The following is an 18,710-nucleotide window of genomic DNA, read 5'->3' as shown; positions in this document are numbered from 1 at the left end:
GCCTGATATTAGAGAGAAAAAGCTCTGTTATGGCTGCCTTGTGCTGTATTTAAGGCCTATCAGGAGCCTGATAAAGAGCATCCTGTCCTCAGCTGCAGGGCTGAGTTATTATTGGAGATACTCATATTGATAGTAATTCTTCCTGACACAATTTAGTGCTTGCAATACATAAATATGGAGATAATGGTTAATTTAGGTGGCTGCACAGATTGCAAAGTCTTAAATTAAAGAATTATAAAGAAGCAATGAACGATCCATTTCAACCCATTTTAAAGCGGTCCGTAAAAGATGGGTGGAGGAATATGTGAGTGTGGGCCAAAGCGTATCCCACAAATCAATATGTTTTGGTAGCGTTGCATGTGAAGAGAATGCTCTGTGGTATATTTTTGCTCTGCATTTTGTACGGTCGTGGTGAAACTTCACATCTAACTTGCTTGTGCATGAATTAATACATAAAAAAAAAAAAACACCTAGGATGTGTTTTATAATTGTTCTATTATAATTGTAGAGTTTGTATGTGTGTGTGTTTGTGTAGCTGGATATAGTGTGTGGTTAAGATTTAGGTCTATATGTTTCAAAGTCTGTTTGGGACTCCTGAGCTATGGCTAATAATAAAAACAGGCAATAACTGGGCTACCACAGAGGGACATGGCCTTTGTACCCCGCTGCCCATCCCCTCATTCCCCTCTGCCTTCATGCCACCTCATTTTCCTCTCTCTATCCCCTAAGTTATGGGCTGAATAACAGCACAACAATATTAAGATAACATTTCCTGATTGTTTGTCAGACAGGAGGCTCCTTCACCCCGCTTTCATCACATATACGTGTTCATTAAATTGACAATTTGTATTTGGCCTACAGCAGGATAAACAGGAGCTTATCTGATGGGCTCGGTCTTTTATTATTTATTTCATTATCTTTTTTCTTTCCACTCCACCGCCTTCTCCTCTTGGGATAGAAGGTAAACATAAATCAGCCATACCATCTCTGTTGTGTGCCGTTGTTTATATTGCGGTCATATGCAGCAGTCCTCTATAGGAGCGTCATCTACAATACTGTGGCCCCTTTATGGTGGTTTTATTCATTTATTTGTTTTTCTTGTGATGAGTATGCTGGCTGTATACTTTAAAATGACCCTCTGTTAGGATAATTCTTGGCCTTCCCGGGAGAATACATTTGTCTCAAGTTACTGCTAGAGCAAGCAATAGAGAGGTTTCTTTGTTTATTTGAATGTTTTGACTCACACCAAGCAGAAAACCTATTTTAATAACTACAAATATCATTGGATTATCCTAATCACCCTGAGCAATGTTTGATATCTTAGTACAGATTGGCTCTGCCCATGACAAATAACAAAGCCAGCATCCACATTTAGGAAAGATAATTGTAATTTGGTCTGCATTTTTTTTACCCTATACCACAGTCAAATTGGGTTTCCATTGATTCCAATTAAAAGAAGATCATCTCTTTAGACACATATTTAGGTCCAAATACAGTCAGCTACCATTTAAGGCTTACTCAGTCTTTCTCCCAATATATTGGAGAGCTCAGGGCCAATGATTTAATCTTCATTCAACTAATTTAGTCTGGATCTCAGCTGCCGGCTTGTCGAAGTACAGTGTGATGAAGTCTGAAAACAGGACGAGAGCGAAAATACTGGGGAGGGGAAAACGGAAGAACTAAGGCAAGCAGAGAAATAAAGATAGAGCAATGGAGGGAGAAAGAGAGAGATGCGGCAGTAGGGGGCTGAAGATGATGATCCATCCTGACCCTAGTGAATGCTGTCATGTTCCTCCCTCTAGGTAATCTCTCTCACTCACTCTCTATTTTGCATGTGAAAATGCTCTCCTGACAGTTGCATATCAGATAAATTTTCTCCCCCCTTTCCCTTTGCCAAATAAACAACAATCTTCACTTTGAAGTTGTCTGTTTGTGTCAGTTTGGCTTCAGGCGAGAGTCGGCCCCTCTCTTTTTCTGTCTTTGTGTTGCCATGAGATTGGTGGATTAGTTCCGCTTACCAACTGGCCAACACCCGAGACAAATAAAAAACGTTGAAAGATCCATTAAAACTTTCTCTCATTGGAAAAAAAAATGTTCTACCCTCACTGACTGATGTGATGATCGTCATGTCATGTCCAGGGGAACAGCATTAATCAGTCATTTCCACCCTTAACAGACATTTATGGTGTACAGCTTTAGTTTTTTTTTTGTGGTGGGAGGCGCGTCCATTTCAATGAATCTAAAGAATATGTATATTAACTCTGCACTCAATATAAATTTGGATAAACACTTACTTTGATTGCCAGCAATTGTCCCTTGAACACGCATTTTTACACCTCACCACTCAGAGGCAGCACTTAGTCTGTGGTGAAGAACTGGGTCTTTTTTTAATCTTTTTTTTCCAACCACTGATAAAGGGGCACTGTTACACCTCCTAGGAGATGTATGTCACAGTCCGGACCAGTACGGCCTCTGATGTTCAGCCAGTAGCTCATTCATGAACTGATGACAAGATCACACTACAGTATATGGTAATGAGTGACGGTATACATATGGAAACATGCAGCTTTCAGAATGCACAGGCAACAAGCCCAGCTGGGTCTCTGAATAAATCTTCACCGTCTGTCAATCATGTCATGTCACTGCGTGACCTGGGGGGAACAGAGGCAAAAGATGGAAGAAGAAAAACTGAGTTATAAAGACTGGAAAGGGTCTAGTGCCAAGTTACCAAAATATTTTTATTGTGTGGCCTTCATAGTCTTAAATTAGCCCAAATACCTGAAATGTGGTGCTAATTTGTTGGGCCTATGCTTGGTCAACAATATATTACTAATAAAGCATACAGGAGCTGTGGGCACTGATTGGGTTTGCCAGTGTATTCTGCTTAGGCTGCATTTTTGTGGGCGGGGCGACCTCTCCCCCATTATATCTGACCAAATCCATGCAGGTAACTTAAAGAACTTATTTCTGTATACATGTTGAAGTTCTGTACCATCCCACCCTTTCATCATTTTTATTAAGTACTTTCACACATCATATTCCAAACTTTGTTTCCTTAGTTTAAATGAAAAAAAAACATGACAATTAGTACCGTATTTTCACGACCATAGGGCGCACCGTGCGTATTAAAAGGTGCAGTCTCAGTTGTGAGGTCTATTTCTGTATTTAACACATACATAAGGCACACCGTATTATTGGGCGCAGGCATGGTAAAACATACGGTAGCATGCATGTATGCTAAAAAAATTTTTTTAAAAGGCAGCGGGAGCAAAACTGAGTTCGGTTGTACTTTATTGAAGTATTTAACAATGTACTCACGTTATTTTTTTATCAATCCTCATCCACAAATCCATCAAAGTCCTCATCTTCTGTATCCGAAATGAACAGCTGGGCAAGTTCTCCAACAAACACGCCTGGTTCCCTCTCGTCATTGTCAGAGTCAGTCTCGTTGCCGGGGGGCTGTTCAGCAATGATGCCGGCTTTCGCAAAAGCTCGGACAACAGTCAAAGCAGATACCTTAGCCCAAGCATCCACAATCCATTCACATATGGTGGCGTAATTCGCCCGGCGTTGCCTCCCAGTCTTAGTTGCACTTGGCTTTTCACAGCGGCTGTGAGATGGGCGCGCATGGAGTCACAGATCAACAGGGACGGTGACGCGTGGAAAAAAACATCCGGTCTCTTTATGTACACCTCACTCAACCACGCTCTCATTTTCTCCTCGTCCATCCAGCCCTTTTGATTGGTCTTAATGATGACTTCGGCTGGAAACTTTTCTTTTGGCAGCGTCTTCCTCTTAAAAATCACCATAGGTGGCAGTTTCTGTCCATTATCATGGCAACCAAGCACAACAGTAAAAGCCGACTTCTCGTGCCCCGTTGTGTGTATCGCTACCGTGGTGGTTCCCTTCTTCTCTACAGTGTGGTTCACTGGGATGTCGAAAGTGAGCGAAAGTGAGTGGCACTTCGTCCATGTTGATGTGGTTGGGCTGGATGTGTTTGTCGGCAATCTTTTTACTGCAGTAGGAGCGAAAGATGGCCAGCTTTTCCTTGTAATCCGCCGGAGATTGCTGTGCCACGGTAGTCCTTGCCCGGATGGATAGATGGCGCAGTTTCATAAAACGAAAGCACCAAGACGGACCTCCTTGAAAATGTTCGATTTTCATTTCTTCTGCAAGCGTTATTGCCCTCAGTCAAATGGTGACTGTAGAGACGCTTCTCCCGGCTGTTCTTTGCTCATTAATCCATTGCTCAAGTTCGTCTTCCAAATCAGGCCACCTCGCCTTGTTATCGCGGAAACTCAGCTTCGTCTTCTTGACTTGGTGAAGCTCGTTTTTCTGCTTCCTCCACTTGCGAACCATGGATTCGTTCATCTTGAATTCTCTCGCGGCTGCTTGATTCCCATGTTCCTCCGCGTAACTGACAGCTTGCAGTTTAAACTGTGTTTCGTAAGCGTGTGTCCTCGTAGGTGCCATTTTCGGGGGTCCTTAGCCAAACCGATGTTGTTTTGCACAATGCACATACCGGCGCTGTATACCTACTGGGGGCGTGCCTTTAGCGTCCTCCTTCACTCGCACCCTTCACACTCAGTCACGTCCGCTTTTCCTCTATATAAGCAGCGTGTCGGCAGGAAATGCTCCCAGTCAGTCAAGCGGAGCGCTCATCAAAGTCACACATAAGGCGTGCCGCATTATAAGGCGCCCCGTCCATTTTGGAGAAAATGACTTTTAAGTGCGGCTTATGGTTGTGAAAATACGGTAGTCAGTGTTGTCATTAGTCTTGAGTGATGCTACATTTTTTTTTTACCTTTTTGTGCTAAATTTGGTTTAATTTTATGCACATAGAGTTGAATGCAAAACAGGATATTTCTTTGACCGTATTATGTCCCTCAACAATATTAAATGTCTTGAAACAATTCAATTATATTATAAATTGAATTGTTACATGCATACATTATATACAATTATTTATTCTTTTATTCATATTTGTATTTTCTGATCACATTGGTGTAATTGAAACATGCGAAGACACATTCAATGCATGTTTGATGTTCAGAAACCAGCAGGGGAAAAAAATGGAGAGATTGGGTCAGGGCGGCACGGTGGACGACGAGTTAGCACATCTGCCTCACAGTTCTGAGGACCTGGGTTCAGATCTGGCCTCCCCTATGTGGAGTTTAAATGTTCTCTCCGTCCCTGCCTGGGTTTTCTCTGAATACATTGGCTACCTCCCTCATGCCAAAAACATGTGTGGTAAGTTAATTGAAGACTCTAAATTGCCCGTAGGTGTGAATGTGAGTGTGAATAGTTGTTTGTTTATATGTGCCCTGTGATTGGCTGGTGACCAGTTCAGGGTGTGCCCTGCCACTCTCCCAAAGATAGCTGGGATCTTAGTGAGGATAAACGGTACGGAAGATGAATGGAGATTGGGTAATAATACAAACTATACAAAATTACAAAGCAAGATTCCAAAAGATTAAAATGTACTTGTTATACAAAACATATACATTTTCAAATTGTCAGACCCTTACTTCTTTGTTTTTGCTATGCACGTTAACATAAGGCCATTTGCCAAACGCCTCTCTCTCTCTCTCTCTCTCTCTCTCTCTCTCTCTCTCTCTCTCTCTCTCTCTCTCTCTCTCTCACACACTCTCTCTTGCGCTCTCTCTTCTAACTTTGATAGGTTTTGTATGGTGCCTGGCTGTTTAGAGGCAACATGCATAAGTATGGGGGAGACAGTTAATTGTGATGGCACGCGGGGATACCAGACGGGGACAAGGTCAAAGGCATAAAAAACAGACCCAAGCCCTCCTCTCATTCTTACAAACCTGCTACTGATAGTCAACACTGGTGCCTCCATTCTCTCCTCAGCTCTGCATTGGCTCTGGTTCTTCCTCCATCCCAGCATTGTCAGGGCCTGCCTGCCTGACTTTGCGATTAGGCCGCATGATAAACAATGGCCAGTTTAGCTCATAAAGCAGGAATGTTGTACATGATGCTTAAAATAAAAGACAGCATCTCTTCACTCATATTATTTACCACTCCCAGGGTGGCACGAGCAATGAGCCGTTCTATAAATATCACAGGGAGTGAGGAAATACAGATGAAAATGTACATCTACTGGTCAAATTATGTTTATCCTAAGTCATGTGTTGAAAGAAATAAGGCCGTGGCCTTTAATAAGCGTTTTGAGGTTACTAGCTGCATTTTCCAGCTTCTCATTCCTTTCTCGTAAGTCTACTTAAAATGTCCATACCACAATCTCTATATCCAATCCAAAGTCATCTGTATGGAACATATAGATTGTTATTGTAGCCAGGACAAATTTCGCTCTTTACCCTACCCCGACCCCCACCACATTTAATTCCCGGCCCTTTCTTTTATGTCCCTCCCCTATTACTCCGTAGGCCCCCTGCTTCCAGTAAGGAAGATGTATGAGTTTGAATTATTGATTCAGACACATGCTACATGCTGCGCGGAGTCATTATTTGTTCAGGTGAGTGTCATGCGGCTCGCTATGAAACTGATACCACGGGGATTAAACGACACAATCAGGACTTAAAGACGGCCACCCTCCCTAAAATAACATGGGCTTCGCTGCAAGACAAATGCTCCTCAAAACCTGACATCATTTGTTTATGACTCGCACATTAGTCATTCTACATCTAAATTATAGAGTCGGGTAAAGATTAATTTGAGCCCAAGACTTTCTATTGTGTTTACTTGTGTGTTTCTTGAAGCCTAATAACACAGCAGATGAAAATAGGTGCAAACATCCCACAGAAAAAAGCTCAGTGTGTGTCAAATAAGTTAGGCGTCAGCATGAGGAACAGACACATGTCGAGTTATCATAAAAACAAGATGCATTTTCACATTTCTGAAACCTACTACACACAAACTCAAACTGATGCATTACAAGACAGAATAAAAAACAGCCTTTACAATGAAAAAAGGACTCGTTTTTGTTTGACTGTCAACTAGCTGTAACTAGCTTTTGCTGTCAACTAAAACAGCATAGTTGACAATTTAACAGATATTTTATATTTTTAAATAATGATGTTTATTTGCAAAGTGTTTTTTTTTTTACACAGCTGTATAACTGCACTGCATTGTACTGGAGGTGTTCCTCATATTTTGTCCTCCTTATGTAATATACTGTATGCTGGCATCCATTATAAACATAGTGGTATTCATGTATTTGAACTCTGAACACTTGAATTTATGGTCTCGCTCATTCTTTTCAGTTATTATTATTGTATTGATTTGTGCATGCATGTCAATTGTTGAGTTTGTGCATGTCCTGATTCCCCCCAAAAACCTTTTGGCACAGAAAACAACAGTGGATCGTAAGTACACTTTTGTACTAATAGGATTGATACTGTCTATTGAATGCAGAGGGGCCCTTAATGGTAATGGTGAGAACATAGATATGAGAAAGTGTTTGAATGGAGTTTGTGATAGAGAGAGAAGCTTTGATACAGAAGCCTCAAGAGAGGCGGTGGGTAAAATGTTGATAACTGTTCATTTAACCCTGGCTAAGTGGTTAGGGACGGTGGACAGGTGAACTTTATTCTCCCTACAGCCCCCCGTGTGTACGTGCATGTCTGTATTTGTGTGTGGACTGTAACAGAATTTCTGTAGTCCTCTGGGCCCTGGTGCAAAGCAGAGAATAAATGGTGGAGGTGGCAGGCCAGGACAGAAAAATCAATGCCTGCTTATACAGACATGACATACCAGTAGCCAACTGCACTCCTGTGTGTGTGTTTGTGTGTGTAGGTGTGCGTGCATGTGTGTATTTGTGCGTGTGAGTGTGTGTGTCTGTGTGTCAGTACAGACATACAGCGTACAATCTGCTCTGTAAATACGAGTGTGACTACCCAGAAACCCCCATTTCCTTTCTTACTGTATGCCATAGACTTTATAGTATTTTATGTCAGTGCTGGGATCAGTAAATAACTGTGTTTCCCCCCTGCCGACCTTCTGTCCTTGCTTTCCTTCCTTCTTCTCTATCTCCTATATTCTACAGGAAGTTCGAGTGCAAATTGTGCGAGCGCTCCTTTAGTGAAAAATGGGCCCTGAACAACCACCTGAAACTGCACAGTGGGGAGAAACCATATAAGTGTTCCTGGCCATCCTGTCACTATGCCTTCCTCAACCTGTCAGCCATGAAGGACCATTATCGCACACACACTGGTAAGAAAGCTAGTAACTTTTACTTGAAATCCAGCACTGATTTGCTTCGATATGCACACATGAATACACCCCCCAAAGTTAGTTTCTTTATGAAACATCATTCTTGGATTTAAAAAAAATAAATAAGAAAGTTTCTGATTCCTCTATAGATGGGCAAACAAGAAATACAGTTTATGTGTTAGCTGTGAAAATCTCATCTCACATTCATAAAAAATCTTCACAGCTTTGTTTGGAAAAAACACATTTTTGGCTGATTATATGCCTGATTATTGACCATCTGTATTAATTCTCAACACCCAGAGACAGTTGAGCAGTACTTAATCATCCCAGAGAGGCTTAAACCTGATTCTGTCACTGCCATCAAACGCATATAATGTAATCAACAATTTATATCGAAAGGGCTGAGAAGTTCTCTGCATTATTTTTTTGTTGTTGTTGGGCCAAGTCCAACCGGTTAGTGTGTGTGTTTCTTATTTCTATCCAGTTCACATTTAGCATATTCAAAGCTTTTTTTCACCACCTATAAATAATTAGAATTTAATCAAAACACTAACCATAATTTGATAAAGGTCAATTCCATACGATATATACATAAACCCACCTTGGAAAAGACTGAACCAAATCAGTACAGTGGTGCCTTGAGATACGAGTGATCCGACTCACGAGTTTTTCAAGATACTAGCTGTCGAGCGGACGTTTTTTTTTTTTGGTTTGATTTGGGAGTGCAAACTTGAGTTACAAGCACTATATGGTAGCAGGTGACTCAACTCACTTCACAACAAGCAGCAGTTCACAGATAGTAAACAAATCTGGATGATTGGCTCGGATGATTTAACAATACTCACTGGCATATATTCTTTATCATCTGAGAAGAACGATTTATATTACTCCCGTACTGAGAAGCTGAGTCTTAAGTACAGGAAATCTGTCTGTCTGTCTGATACTGCCCCAGGTGGCCAAGGCATGCACACCAGAATAAGCAGCACAATTGAAGGAGAAAATATGACAAAAATAAATTCTTTATAGCTGCATTTAAAAAATATTGGACCGAGTTTTCTCTCGCCTAGACGGCGGTCAATGGGGCCCCCTTCTGGAGACAGGCCTGGAGCTGGGGCTCGTAGGCGAGCGCCTGGTGGCCAGGCCTGCACCCATGGATCCCAGCCAGGCACAGCCCGAAATGGTAACGGAGGTCCCCCTTCCCATGGGCTTACCACCTGTGGGAGGGGCCATAGGGGTCTGGTGCAGTGTGAGCTTGGCGGTGGCCAAAGGCAGGGACTTTGGCAATCCGATCCCCGGCTACAGAAGCTGGCTATAGGGACGTGGAGTGCCACCTCTCTGGCAAGGAAGGAGCCCAAGCTGGTGTGTGAGGTCGAGAAGTTCCAACTAGATATAGTCGGGCTCGCCTCCAGACACGGCTTGGGCTCTGGTACCAGTCCTCTTGAGACGGGTTGGACTCTCTTCCACTCTGGAGTTGCCCACGGTGAGAGGCGCCGAGCAGGTGTGGGTATACTTATTTCTTTGGAGGGGGTTCTGGAGAGCGCTCCTTTTGGGAACTCCATCGTTCTTCTGGGGAACTTCAGTGCTCACGTGGGCAATGACAGTGAGACCTGGATGGGCGTGGTTGGGAAGAACGGCCCTGGTGGTGAATTGGCTGCGGTGGTGGGGGAAGATGCTGGTCCAAAATGGCATGCCCAAACGTATTGTGAGGGTTTGCTGGGAACGTCTGGCAACGTCTGGCAACGTCTGGATTTTCAACTCCCACCTCCAGCAGAAACCTACCCACGTCCCGGGGGAGGCAGGGGACATTGAGTCCGAGTGGACCATGTTCCGCGCCTCCATTGCTGAGGCGGCTGACTGGAGCTGTGGCCGTAAGGTGGTCGGTGCGGCTATATTTAACTTTTAGCTGAAACAATTAATGAATATTAAGTCAATTGGGTTAGTTTGACACACATTGCCTTTTAGTTCATAGGTTTGATATTGATACTGGTTATAAAAAACCTTGAGTCAAATGTTCATTTTAGTCTATGCAGCGGGCTGCTAAGAAAATGGATGTTCATAATTTGGACACCCTTTATTTAAACCATGCAAACGTTTTTGACCTAGCCCCCTAAAAGAATCGGAATCGAGAATCATTTGGAACTGGAATCGATCTAAGGAACCGGAATCAGAACTGGAATCGCTCAAATTCAAACCCAACCCTACATATTAGTGATGCTCAGAGATCTGTGGTCTATGAAAATTGCATATCTTTGACCATCTTAGCAGCCAAGTTAGGACGTATTGAGAATTTCACTGTGGGTGGTTTTATGTAGACTGTTACGCCACAGTGGGGCATTCAGAACAGTTTGCTCATTGTCAAGTTTTCGGAAATAGGCAACTCACAAAAGATTTACTGGGTTGTTTATTTTATACTTGTAAGTTGGGCATGCACTCCAAAGACCTAACTATTTGTATGCAAGCAATTAAAAAGTCAATTTTCCAAGTCCCTTTTAAATGATACCTCAATAATACTCCAGGTCAACCCAAATGTCTCATTGTTGCAGTCAAGCAGTCTCCCCTCTGCTTTAATTATGTCCCATACATGGCCGTTTAAGTCAGTGACAGACGCAGCAGCATCCAGTGGCCCGACAGCCTGACTGAATGCTTGCAGGAGAGCCCTCCATCCCTCATGGGTGCCTGCTGTGAGAGAGAGAGACTTGCTGGATGTTATTTTAAATGTGCTTTAACAGTGATGTAACGTCAAGGCAGCTCTGACATAATTAGACATTTAATTTTCATTTGTTTCTAGCGCTCATCATTCCCCATCATCTCTGTTCACCCAGTTGTCACCAGGAGAGGCGTGTTGTCGTTGTCATGTGTGTATGTATGTCTTTGACAGGAGAGAAAGGCCAATATAAAAAAAGACTGAATTAAGTGAAATGAAAAAGGCAAAATTTTGTAAAGAAAATAAATATTAGAATAATACACTAACAGGACAATGACTGACTAAGTGGGTACTGTTAGGGGTCCAAAGTTATTTGATGTTGCCCATTCACCAAGAACAGCCCCTTCGACAAGTTTTGTTTCATGGCCTACAAATCTATGTAATGCCATACAACACTATAGAAAGTAATTACTACACAGACAAAAAGTTAAAAAAATAAAAAATAAATGCACATTGCACAAGCATTTCAACATTACAGGCAAATTTGAATAAAAAAAAAAGAAAAAACAGAAACCAGAATTATTGCACAATTTGGAAGCTAGTTCTAAAAGTCATTAATTACTATAATAATCACAATGTAGGGTAACTTGTCTTGACAAAATGAAACTCCTTACCTTACTAAAAATATATGACATTCTGCTTCACTCAGCCTTTTCTATTGAAAATTTAAAGGAAATAATGACATCTAAAAATACTAAATAAAGATGAATACACTTTTCAATGTTGGCAGATTCCTTCTTTATTAATAACATGTTGGTGAGAAAGCTTTTTTCACTTTTCTCTTCAAAAAACAGATTACGTATACATATAGACACTTTCTAAAAAAATTTAATATCATGGAAAAGTTTATTTATTTCCATAATTCTATTCAAAAAGTTAAACTTTCATAGATTATAGATTCAGGGCCCACAATTTAAACAATTTCAAGTATTTATATGTTTATTTTTACATAATTTGGGCTTCCAGGTCATAAAACCCACAAAATGAGGAATTAAAAATTAGAATACTATGAAGAAATCACATTTTACTTCTACTAGTGTTAATCTTCAATACTTGGTTGGGAATCCATCCATCCATCAATCCATTTTCTGTACCGCGTTATCCTCACAAGGGTCGCGGGCGTGCTGGAGCCTATCCCAGCTATCTTCGGGCAAGAGGCGGGCTACACCCTCAACCGGTCGCCAGCCATCGCAGGGCACATATAAACAAAGAACCATTTGCGCAAAAATTCATACCTAAGGGCAATTTAGAGTCTTCAATCAACCTACCATGCTGTCATGAACGGAACAGAGGATAGGACCCAAAAATGCACGACTCCAAAACAAATGGACAGTTTCAAAAAGAGAGGTTTAATATACTGGCAGAGGTCGGTCACAGGCAGGCAATTCAAAAAAGGCAACAGTATTCAAAAACGTGAGGCAAAAAGGCAAGGTCGATAACCGGAACAGGTTCTAGACGTGGAAACAAGGAATGCTGGAACGCGACGACAAGGTACAATGAACTGGCGACGAGAAAGAATGAGACACGAGGTTAAATGCAAGGTGTAATTAGGGTGAACAAGGCACAGGTGGTGAAAATGCTCTCAGGAGCAGGTATGGATGAAACGGGGAAGACAAAAACCGGAACACACACCCATGACACCATGCATGTTTTTGGGATATGGGAGGAAAACGGAGTGCCTGGAGAAAACCCACGCAGGCACGGGGAGAACATGCAAACTCCACACAGACAGAACCCCGGTCCTCAGAACTGTGAGGCAGATGTGCTAACTAGTCTAACACCGTGCCGCCTGGTTGGGAATCCCTTTGCTTTAATCACTGCCTGGATGCACTGTGGCATTGCAATCAACCTGTGGCATTGCCTGGGAGTTATGGAAGCCCATATTTACTTAATGCTTGCTGTCAGTTCTTCTTTGTTTTTGGATCTGGTGCCCCTCATGTTCCTCGTGAAAATACCCCATAGATTCTCAATGGAGTTTAGATCCAGAAAGTTGGCTGGGCAGTCAAGCACTGTGATGGCGTGGGCATCAAACCAGGTTTTGGTGCTTCTGGCAGTATGGGCAGGGACAACGTCCTGCTGGAAGATGAAATCTGCATCTCCATACAGATCCTCAGCAGAAGGAATCATGAAGTCCTCTAAAACATTCTGGTAGACTGTTGCGCTGACCTTGGATTTAAGAAAGCAGAGTTTACCAACACCTGCATTGGACATTGCACCCCAAGTCATGACTGACTGTGGATATTTTACACTGGACTTCAAGCAGCTTGGGTTCTGTTCTTCACCCGCCTTCCTCCAAACCCTTGGATCTTGATTCCAAGGAGGACCTTGGGCCACTGCCCAACAGTCCAAGTCCTTCTTCTCCTTGGTCCAGTTGAGACACTTCCTACGTTGGCTGAGGCTCAGAAGTGGCTTCACCCGAGGAAGCAGACAGTTGGAGCCCATCTCCCGGATGCGTCTGAATGTGGTGGTTTTTGAAGCTGTGATTCCCGCCGCATTCCACTCTTTCTGGATCGCTGCTGGATTCTTGAATCTTCTCTGTTTGATAATCCGCAGAAGCCCACGGTCATTGCTTTTGCTGGTTCCTTTTCTCCTGCCACATTTTGTCATTCCACTAGATCTGTGGTGGGCAAACTACAGCCCGCGGGCCACATCCGGCCCGTTGATCATTTCAATCCGGCCCGCCAAAGATTGGTACAGAATCGCCCGAATCATATCAAAATCATGACTACATTCATTTGACCTTGTCCTGTAATGCTGAGTGGTTCCACCAGGTTGTGCTGTAATGCCCAGTGGTTCCACCAGGTCGTCCAATAATGCCCAGTGGTTCCACCAGGTAGTGCAGTAGATACAGTGATACATTGACTTGACTTTTGCTGTTCTGTTTTTACTCTGCTACTGCTCTGAACCCTTCTTCAATCATGAGTGGGCCAAAGAAAAGAAATGTCGACAGTGAGTGCTGAGTGTTCAATATAGAATGGACTACTAAATAATTTTTCACTGAAGTCTGGTCAAAAGCTGTATGTCTAATTTGGTAAGAAACCATTGCAGTTTTAGAGGAATATAACATCAGCCGTCACTTTTCTACCAAGCATGCTGATTATGCTAACAGCCAAACAATGCAGGAACCGATGGTGGTTAAACCCAAGCTTCCAGGCTCAGCGAAACACCTTTATCTGACCAACTGGCATCCAAGATTCAGTCACACAAGACCCTGAAACAGCACCACGTGAGCTGCACATGGAACTGATTGATCTCCAATATGATACTGTCTTAAAAGAGAAGTTGAACTCTCAAACTGGATGAGTTTTATGCTTCATTAAGCGCAGACAAATTTCCAAAAATCCGGAAGGTGGCACAGAGGATGCTGGTGGTGTTTGTCTCTACATGTGTGTGTGAACAGAGTTTTAGTGTGATGAACACCAACAAAACATCCTACAGATCCCAGCTGACTGATGAACACCTCAGATGTGTTCTGAGAATTGGCACAACAAATCTAACACCAGACTGATGCACTGGCAAAAAAAAAAAAAGGTGATCAACAAAACAACACTGTTCCCATTAAAAGTAAATCTAAGTATTAAGACTAAAATGCCTTTTTTTGTGTGTGTGTTTGTTTATTTTTTATATGTAAGCATCTGGTTCTGGCTTACCCCCCCCCCCCCCCCTGTCAGATTTTAAAAGTCAATGTGGCCCCTGAGCCAAAACGTTTGCCCACCCCTGTACTAGACTTTCCATGGATATGCTTGGACATAGCACTCTGTGAACAGCCAGCCTCCTTAGCTATGAACCTTTGTGGCTTTCCTATGGAGGGTATCAATGATGGTCTTCTGGCCACTTGTCAAGTCTACAGTCTTCCCCGTATTGAACCCAACTGAAATAATTGAACCAAACTGAAGCAATTTTATGACACCTGGGGAAACCGGTGCAGCTGCTTTGAGTTTCGTAGATGATTAGTGTGTGACACTCAGTTTCAAACATTTACGGCCTGCAAAATTTGGGCTGATTTCTTCACAGTATTCAAATTTTTTGAATTCCAGATTTTGTGGGTTTTATGAGCTGGAAGGCCAAATTAGGTAAAAATTTACAAATACTTGAAATTGTTTAAATTGTGGGCCCTGAATCTATAATCTATGAAAGTTTAACTTTTTGAATGGAATTATGGAAATAAATAAACGTTTCCATGATATTCTAATTTTTGGGAAAGGGTCTGTATGTTTGTTAGCATAACAGTATTTCTTCAATCAGGTTTATAATTAAGGTTTACAATAATTGCATTTCCTTTTAAAGGTCTGGAACACTGGGGCCAATTCCCTTATTTAGGCTACATTTATATGGGTCTGATACACAATTTAGAAGACAGCGGCAATTTTGCACGTAAGCAAAAGTAATAATAATAATAATAATGAAGTCACATTTGGAAAGAATTGCAACAACTGGCAGGTGTATGTTTTGCCCAGGTGTGTCCTATTACACTGATTATTCAAACAATCCATAGTGCTGAATGTCGTCGATCATTTTGAGATTTGGGTTTTGCCTTGTGGGAAAAAAAAACATTTACAGTTAGTGGTGTAATCTGTGATCGCCTTGTTGTTGTTTTTTAAAGAGGAAAACGTTAACCTCTCCTTTACTCACCTGGGCTGTATGCATTGTTCCTTTCTGATTTGTGTGCTTTTGTTATTAATCACTGTTCCTCACACACCAGTCGTGTCTGAGAGATTGGGAGGGTGGCAGAGAGGGGAGTTCTGTGGTCTTCAGCCGCCAGGGTCATTTGTAACCGTTGATGAATGAGCGACAGAAATAAATAAATAAGTGTGCTGCATCTTACCCACCCAGCTTTTTTCCCCAGGCTTTTGGGCTTTGGAGGGAAGGGGGGTCTGCGGTGAGGAGAAGGGATGTGTTGGGGGCTGAGCACAGCGACAGGGCCTCAATTGATTTCCTCATTGCCTCAGTTTGTTGCTTAATCTGGCAATATGCTGATAAATCTTCCTACTTTGTCAATTAATTTCTCTGAAAAATGAGCGCCAAAATGGCGAGCACATCAATACAGCAGCGGATTCCGTGTCAAAAATTAAGCGGTAAAATTAATTGCCCTCCCGTCCTCTCCTTTTAAAACATAACTAATGAGGGAGGCAATTATAGCATGCAGACTCCTCGAGGGTTGAAACATATGCACATATAATGGAATATATATCCCTATAAACACATACACATAAGGAAATGTTGTATCATTTGGAGTAAAAGACACTGTAGTGTTTTGCAATAAGGTACCGTAATTTCTCGTGTATAATGCGCACCCCCAAAGTTGACCTCAAAATTCTGGAAAACCCTTCTATCTATGTATAATGCATTTTTACAATGCATGATTTTGCTTCTACCCAAAACATTATTACAGTATTATCTGTATGTTGTTAGTTTTTTCAAATAATTATTCTGAAGTCCATCCATCCATCCATTTTCTACCGCTTATCCGGGTCGGGTCGCGGGAAAGTAGCTTTAGCAGGGACGCCCAGACTTCCCTCTCCCCAGCCACTTCATCCAGCTCTTCCGGGGGGACCCCGAGGCGTTCCCAGTCCAGCCGAAGGACGTAGTCTCTCCAGCGTGTCCTGGGTCGTCCCTGGGGTCTCCTCCCGGTGGGATGTGCCCGAAACACCTCACCAGGGAGGCATCCGGGAGGCAACCGAATCAGATGCCCCAGCCACCTCATCTGGCTCCTCTCGATGTGGACGAGCAGCGACTCTACTCTTGAGATCCTCCCGGATGACCGAGCTTCTCACCCTATCTCTATGGGAAAGCCCGGGCACCCTGTGGAGGAAACTCATTTCGGCCGCTTGTATCCGGGATCTTGTTCTTTCAGTCACGACCCACAGCTCGTGATCATAGGCTGTGAACTGCTCCAGTGAGAGTTGGAGGTCACGGCTTGATGAAGCCAACAGAACCACATCATCTCCAAAAAGCAGAGATGCAATACTGAGGCCACCAAACCGGACCCCGTCTACACCTAGGCTGCGCCTAGAAATTCTGTCCATAAAAGTTAGCCTTGGCGGAGTCCAACCCTCACAAGGAACGAATCCGACTTACTGCCGGATATGCGGACTAAACTCTGACTCCGGTCGTACAGGGACCGAACAGCCCAGGTTCGGTACCCCATACTCCCGAAGCACCCTCCACAGGACTCCCCGAGGTACACGGTCGAACGCCTTCTCCAAGTCCACAAAACACATGTAGACTGGTTGGGCGAACTCCCATGCACCCTCGAGGACCCTGCCGAGGGTGTAGAGCTGGTCCACTGTTCCACGGCCAGGACGAAAACCACACTGCTCCTCCTGAATCTGAGATTCGACTTCCCGACGGACCCTCCTCTCCAGCACCCCTGAATAGACCTTACCAGAGAGGCTGAGGAGTGTGATCCCCCTGTAGTTGGAACACACCCTCCTTGGTGGTGGTCCCCCTTCTTAAAAATGGGGACCACCACCCCAGTCTGCCAATCCAGAGGCACTGTCCCCGATGTCCACGCAATCTTGCAGAGGCATGTCAACCAGCCCCACAACATCCAGAGCCTTTAGGAACTCCGGGAGAATCTCATCCACCCCGGGGCCCTGCCACCGTGGAGCTTTTTTACCTCGGTGACCTCAAACCCAGAGATAGGCGAGCCCGCCTCAGAGAACCCACACTCTGCTTCCTCATGGGAAGGCGTTTCGGTGGAATTGAGGAGGTCTTCGAAGTATTCTCCCCACCCACTCACAACGTCCCGAGTCGAGGTCAGCAGCGCCCCATCCCCACTATACCCAGTGTTGGTGGTGCACTGCTTTCCTCTCCTGAGACGCCAGAATTTCCTCGAAGCCGTCCGGAAGTCTTTCTTCATGGCCTCACCGAACTCCTCCCATACCCGAATTTTTGCTTCAGCGACCACCAGAGCTGCATTCCGCTTGGCCAGCCGGTACCCATCAGCTGCCTCAGGAGTCCCACAGGCCAAAAAGGCCCGATAGGACTCCTTCTTCAGCTTGATGGCATCCCTCAGCGTTGGTGTCCACCAACGGGTTCGGGGATTGCCGCCACGACAGGCACCAACCACCTCACGGCCACAGCTCCGGTTGGCCGCCTCAGCAATGGAGGCAACCAGGCCTGGCTCCAGTGGGGGGCCCCGGCGACCTGCGTCCGGGCAACGGAAAACGAAGTCCATTGTTTGTCGTCATCATTAAGGGTCTTTGAGCTGTGCTTTGTCTGGTCCCTCACCTAGGACCTGTTTGTCATGGGTGACCCTGCCAGGGGCATAAAAAAAGCTTGATGTCCCCCGCCTCCCCCGGAACATGAGCAAAGTTCTGTCAAAGGTGGGAGATGAAACTCTTTCTGACAGGGGATTCTGCCAGACGTTCGCAGCAGACCCTCACAATACATTTGGGCCTGCCACGTCGGACCGGCATCTTCCCCCACCACGGGAGCCAACTCACCACCAGGTGGTGATCAGTTGACAGCTCCGCCCCTCTCTTCACCCGAGTGTCCAAGACATGCGGCCGCAAGTCCGATGACACGACCACAAAGTCGATCATCGAACTGCGACCTAGGGTGTCCTGGTACCAAGTGCACGTGTGGACACCCTTATGCTTGAACATGGTGTTCGTTATGGACAATCCGTGACGAGCACAGAAGCTCAGGTTGCGATCGGGGGGGCCGTTCCTCCCAATCACGCCCTTCCAGGTCTCACTGTCATTGCCCACGTGAGCATTGTCCCCCAGCAGAACGATGGAGTCCCCAGTGGGAGCGCTCTCCAGCACCCCCTCCAAGGACTCCAAAAAGGGTGGGTACTCTGAACTGCTGT

At 44.1% G+C, this 18,710-nt stretch overlaps 1 protein-coding gene across 7 annotated transcripts in view; it reads left to right on the top strand.

The window, feature by feature from the left end:
- The window catches only part of znf407 (zinc finger protein 407), a 209,409-nt gene that overhangs the window by 110,142 nt on the left and 80,557 nt on the right, over positions 1 to 18,710 (top strand). For all 7 annotated transcript variants that reach the window (XM_061776963.1, XM_061776962.1, XM_061776956.1 and 4 more), the window contains one exon: positions 8,024 to 8,190. In XM_061776963.1, coding sequence (XP_061632947.1) covers positions 8,024 to 8,190 — 167 coding nt within the window. The remainder of the gene's footprint in view (positions 1 to 8,023; positions 8,191 to 18,710) is intronic.

Source organism: Phyllopteryx taeniolatus, chromosome 6, assembly GCF_024500385.1.
Source record: "Phyllopteryx taeniolatus isolate TA_2022b chromosome 6, UOR_Ptae_1.2, whole genome shotgun sequence".
Lineage (NCBI taxonomy): Eukaryota > Metazoa > Chordata > Actinopteri > Syngnathiformes > Syngnathidae > Phyllopteryx > Phyllopteryx taeniolatus.
The sequence above is the reverse complement of the archived record's forward strand: the minus strand, read 5'-3'. Positions and strand labels throughout refer to the sequence as shown.